The sequence below is a fragment of the Capsicum annuum genome, chromosome 12 (assembly GCF_002878395.1).
Source record: "Capsicum annuum cultivar UCD-10X-F1 chromosome 12, UCD10Xv1.1, whole genome shotgun sequence".
Lineage (NCBI taxonomy): Eukaryota > Viridiplantae > Streptophyta > Magnoliopsida > Solanales > Solanaceae > Capsicum > Capsicum annuum.
This window is the reverse complement of record NC_061122.1, coordinates 25,132,778-25,138,642: the sequence shown is the minus strand read 5'-3', so window position 1 is coordinate 25,138,642 and position 5,865 is coordinate 25,132,778. Positions and strand designations below refer to the sequence as shown.

The following is a 5,865-nucleotide window of genomic DNA, read 5'->3' as shown; positions in this document are numbered from 1 at the left end:
TGTCTTTTACTCAGACTAGGAGTAAATTTTCCCTTTAAATAGAGGGATTTATTTCATTGTATTCACAATCTGATGATCTCTCATCCCTCAAGAGAAATAAGAATTATCTCTCTTCTCTCTCTACTCTTCTTCTTCTTTGTTCTTTCTTACTTTATAACAATTTGTACAAATTTTGACAATACTTATCCGATGATAAAATTAAAAAGGTTTTATTTTAAAATTATCTTTAGCAAGTTGATTTATCTTTAAAGAACTAAAATAATCTTTAAAAATACTAATATTATACACATATTTCTATTTTATGTGTTTTGAAGAATTTATCTTGTTTATTACTTTTTTTCAATGCACCTTTTTGACACATGAATGCAATATTATGAAATGTTTCATAAAAATACCAACTATTTTTTTTTAAAATAAAAATAGTCTTCACTAGCCTAATCTATTAAAAAATTGGTATTCTTCCGTTACATAATCCATAAGAAAAGTTGGGTAAGACACATATAAAAAGGGTCAAGATATGGATAATAAATTATATTCTCTAAATGAAAATTAAGAACTAATTAAGGTTGCACATTATTTTTCAGTGGAATTATTGGAAAATTCGGCCATAGCGACTTTTGTGATGGCCGAAGCAAAGTAAAATAACTTTTGAATAATGAATAAAAGAAAAATAATTTTTACGTAATAAATACAAAGCTAAATGACCATGAATGAAATTTACACGAACAAAGTCTCATTCTCATCTTAAAATTTGAATTTGTTAACAAACACAAGGTGAAATGTTGACATGTGTATCGTAAGAAGAGAAGAAGTCAAGAATAAAAGAAAAGTGATTTTTTTTGTTAATAGAAAGGGAAAGTTGTGTGTGTTTGTTAGTTGGAGGTTTGTCAAGGGAACCAAAACAAAGACCTTTCTGTGACATCTTTGTCTAAAATTGACTGAAACAGACAAAATGCATTGGCTTGAGAATGTCTTTACATATTGTGTGATACATTGAATGTGCATATCAAACTGACTTGACAATGTGAACTGCTAATAGTTTCCTCCATTCGTTTTTGTGACACATCAAATGATTAATTCTAAATTGCCATTTTTTCTCTCTCTCTATATACTTCACCAAAATTATTGAATAGACACACAAAGCAAACATTTCTTCTCAACAAACTTAATTGGTATTGATCATTTTAGTGCAGCAATGGGTTCTTCAAAACTTGTGTTTTCAATGCTATATTCCTTTCTCTGTCAACTTGCTTTCTCCTCATCCTCATCTCATTTTTGCCCCAAAGATCAATCTCTTGCTCTGCTACAATTCAAGCACATGTTTACCATCATCCTAATGCTTCTGATTATTGTTACAATTCAAGAACTCTTTCATGGAACAAGAGCACAGATTGCTGCACATGGAATGGAGTTCATTGTGAGGAGACAACGAGACAAGTAATTGAGCTTGACCTCTATTGCAACAGACTTCAAGGCAAATTCCATTCCAACAGTAGCCTGTTTCATCTCTCCAATCTCAAATTGCTTGTTTTGTCTTTTAATAATTTTTCCTGCACGCATGTCAGGATGTGAGCATGAAGGTGGCTAAGAACATGAGAAATCAGAACACTAGAGGCCACTTGTGCTTGTATCCTGTGCACGCAGGTCCTTCACATGGGTCACTTATTTCACCTAAATTTGGTGAGTTATCTAGCTTGACTCATCTTGATTTATCGGTTTCAGGTTTTACAGGACCAATTCCAGCAGAAATCTCTCACCTTTCTAAATTATATATTCTTCGTATATGGACTCCTGATCCATATGGGCTTAGACTTAAGCCTTACAATTTTGAACTGCTCCTTAAGAACTTGACCCAATTAAGAGAGCTTGAATTTAACTCTGTGAACATCTCTTCAACCTTTCCTTTAAATTTCTCTTCTTATTTAACAAATCAACAGCTTCCACACACATAGTTACGTGGGGTATTGGCCGAAAGAGTTTTCCACCTTTCCAACTTGGAATACCTTCATTTACCATACAATTCCCTAACTGGTCCAATTCCATCCAACGTAAGTGGACTCCAAAACCTACAATCCCTCTACTTGTCATCAAACTACTTGAATGGGACTATACCTTCCTGGATATTCTCCCTCCCATCACTAATGCATTTAGACTTGAGCAATAACTCTTCCAGTGGCAAAATTCAGGAGTTCAAGTTCAATAATACACTAGTTTTAGTTTCTGTAAAACAAAATCAGTTGCAAGGTCCTATTCCAAAGTCACTCCTAGACTAGCAGGACCTACAAGTTCTTATTCTTTCCCAAAATAATTTCATCGGACAGATTGCTTCAACCGTCTGCAATCTGAAAACACTGTTTCTGCTAGACTTGGGAAGCAATCATTTGAACGGAACAATCCCACAATGTTTGGGTGAGATGAGTGGACTTCAGTTTTGGGTTTAAACAACAATAGTCTCAGTGGGACGATTAATACAACTTTTAGTATAGGAAACCAACTTAGAATCATTAAATTGCATGGGAATAAGCTACAGGGGAAAGTTCCACCATCTTTGATTAATTGCAAATATTTGGAATTGAGTGAGTGAGTGACACATTTCCAAAATGGTTGGAAGCCCTACCTAATTTGAAGATATTAAGATTGAGATCAAACATGTTGTACGGCCCAATAAAAGAATCAAGCCATGATAGTTAGGCGAATGATTTAGTGGAGATTTGCCAGTGAGCCTTTTAGAGAATTTTCAAGCCATGAAAATCATTGGTGAGAACAGTGGAACCCGAGAGTATATAGCAGTTGATTATTCTGGTTATTACGCGAATTCTTTGATAGTTACAACAAAGGGATGGGATCGTGAATTTTTTTATGTTCTGAAAACTAAGATAATTATCAATTTCTCAAGAAATAGATTTGAAGGTTATCTCCCAAGCATTACTGGAGATCTCGTTGGACTCCGTACGCTGAACCTATCTCATAATGGTTTGGAAGGTATTATAGCAGCATCGTTGCAACATTTGTCCGTACTTGAATCGTTGGATCTCTCATCTAACAAGATTGGAGGTGAAATTCCACAACAGCTTGTATCCCTCACATCACTTGCAGTCTTAAATTTTCTCACAATCATCTTGTTGGATGCATTCCTAAAGAAAAGCAATTTGATATGTTTGAGAACAGTTCATACCAAGGGAATGATGGTTTACGTGGATTGCCACTCTCAAAAGATTGTGGTGGCAATTATGGGGTACCGCAAGCGACAACTCTAGCTGAGCTAGATGAAGAAGAAGAAGGAGATTTGATCAGTTGGCAAGCGGTTCTCCTGGGTTACGGTTGTGGTCTTGTTATTGGTCTGTCCATAATATACATAATGTTGTCAACTCACTATCCAGTATGGTTTTCAAGGATGGTTGTAAAATTTGAACACAAAATTGTTACAAAAATGAAAAGGCAAAAGAAAAGATATTAGTGTGTAAAGAGTGTTGTTATGGTTAAAGTAGATACTGAATTGCAGTATTGCACATATTAACTCAATTAAAAAGTTACAAAACAACAAAACTAGAAGCAAAATTTTTGCCTAAAATTGACTTTACCAATTTATAAACTAGACAATGAAACTAGCTAACACCTTGCGTGTACTCCCGAGTTCACCCGCGCGTGGGAGTACAGCTCAATGAAAGATGTACACACATACTAAAACATTTTGTTGACTTATTAAAACATTGTTAGCTAAATGTAAATCATTGCGTTATTTGTCTAAGAAAAGGGTTGAGATGTTTTATAATCCATCCATTTTATCATTCAGAAGATCACTTATTACACATCAATTTATATTCGACCTCCTTTATCCTTAGAACTCAACTTTAATTCTTGATGTTTGAAAATAGCAGGTTCAAGAGTCTAATTTGTCGCTGGGAATACAAATACAAGCTTTTACTTTCATAGTTCGTGATGTCTCATGAAGTGTTTATTACCTATGGCTATGAATAAAGACATGCATGAGTTTTCTTTCATAGCAACTCAACCGGTTTTGTTTATAGTATGTAGAACTAAGTTCAGCCTAATGGTTAGTTAACAGAAATTGGTAACTGGTTGAACCCCCCTTAGATCATTCGATCAATTTCATAGAATAAAAATGGATCAATACAGAAACTCAACAGACCAAATGTTTCAAGAATTGAAGCAAAATCAGATTTCCTTTTATGGTTGTGTTATCATCAGCTTGTGGACGATGTTGTAATAAACAAATGCTTGCCCGTTTTACCTTGTTCATGGCTGCCAACGTAGTGGTTGTTTCCTAAAGATGTTGTCACGACCCGAACTGGGGCCCTAGCCGTGACGAGCATTCCCGAATCCGAAGGCCCGGAACGCCCTCTGTCTATCTGGTAATCATGCACATTATTCATATGATCAAAGTAATACGGAATAGACACAATAATACGGAAACATGGTCAACAATTTAAAACAGTTAAAGGCCTGAAAACATGCCCAACAATATTTAATAAACATCTGCAACAGTCTGCGAAATCTCTACTGATATACTATCTGAATAACTGGGACAAGGCCCCAGCAGACCAAAAATCATACTGAAATAAATACCTAAATGTCTAGGCCTTCCAAAGCAAAGAAGGCTCACCAACTGAACTCTGGTTTAGATTCTACTGAGGATCTGGACCCCTAGACTGCGCCTTAGTATGTGGGAGGAAGAGGGGGTCAGCACAATTGTACTGGCACGCGAAGCAATCCAAAATAGAGTAATTGAACATATATATATATATATATATATATATATATAATACGTGAGAGCAAATGTTCATCAAACATTATGCATAAAACAGTTTCTGAAAAACACATGGGCACCTTTTGAAAACATGTAACCTGTCTGTAAATCTCAAACTCTGATCTGTGTATTACTTCTGAGTAATGTGGTATACAAGTCTGATATTCCACGGGAGATATGGAATCCGCCATTGACTCGGCGGGGAAGCCTCCAATCAGAAGATGCCGCAAGAGTTGGAGTTCCTGAATCTGATACGCCACACGACACTTAAGTCAGCGTATAATAATATACCCAGGTTGGCAAACCACAGTTTTAGGCAATGAGTTGCTTGAACTCAAGCCCTCTTCAGGGAACCACCTAACATCTCTGTATGCCCATTTTTAACCTTTCTTGTTCATGCAACATTCTGAATGTCTAAAATCATGATAGTTTGAAATGTCTATTAGTCTGAGTCTAATATGGCATTGGTCTGAATTGGTATCGTCATACCAAGACTTGCAAGTCATGATTTCTGAGCCATAATACATTAAGCTAAATCTTTCATTTAAAGCATAATTTAGACCACCAAAAACATGCAACTGATATAGAAGATTTCGTGTTTCGAAACTCAAGTCAAAATCATGCAAAAACTTCATCAACATGTGGTGGTCTAGTGCCTTTAGCAAATCCATGCACTCTTTCATTACATGCATTATGAACATTAAACATTCATGCTAGATTCCCTCTTTAGTGCTTTAAAACCACCTTTAAATCATAACAAGAGTTCAATCAATTCATATAGTGCTTTTCAAGGATGCATTGCAAAACAATTCATATGCTATGAGAAATCTGAAAAATTCATAATAAGAGGGAATTCACCGAAAATCATGCTCTCAACAAGAATTCATTCTTAAATACATGGTTTCATACATTCATATTCTCAAATCACTTTGGGAAAGATAAAAAGACCAAAATAATGATGTTAAAACATTTAATACATGAATATATACATAGATTCAAAAACCCCATTCTAAAACATGATTTTTCTATGCCCATGAGAATTTAGGAAAATCCCGCGTACCTCTATTTTAGAAAATAATGGGTGCTTCTTGAAGCCT

The 5,865-nt window shown here is 35.2% G+C and overlaps 1 protein-coding gene across 4 annotated transcripts; it reads left to right on the top strand.

The window, feature by feature from the left end:
- The first annotated feature begins 1,033 nt into the window (after positions 1 to 1,033).
- On the top strand, positions 1,034 to 4,001 carry LOC107849620. Of its 4 annotated transcripts, none has more exons than XR_007048243.1 (2): positions 1,034 to 1,680; positions 3,879 to 4,001. XR_007048243.1 is itself a non-coding variant. In XM_047400879.1 (2 exons), exons 1-2 carry the CDS (start codon positions 1,575 to 1,577, stop codon positions 3,255 to 3,257), a joined length of 381 nt encoding a protein of 126 aa, XP_047256835.1. In that variant the 5' UTR covers positions 1,056 to 1,574; the 3' UTR covers positions 3,258 to 3,465. The 4 variants fall into 4 exon arrangements, 1 of the variants encoding a protein (XP_047256835.1); XR_007048242.1 differs by having other exon boundaries at positions 3,876 to 4,001; XR_007048241.1 differs by lacking the exon at positions 3,879 to 4,001 and adding an exon at positions 2,897 to 3,465.
- Positions 4,002 to 5,865: the final 1,864 nt, after the last annotated feature.

Excerpts from the sequence above, each read along its gene's own strand:
- LOC107849620 (XM_047400879.1), top strand. The coding sequence starts at position 1,575 with ATGAAGGTGGCTAAGAACATGAGAAATCAGAACACTAGAGGCCACTTG. Across the intron at positions 1,681-2,982 it reads ACTTATTTCACCTAAATTTG|GTATTATAGCAGCATCGTTG; the intron begins GTGAGTTATCTA and ends ATGGTTTGGAAG.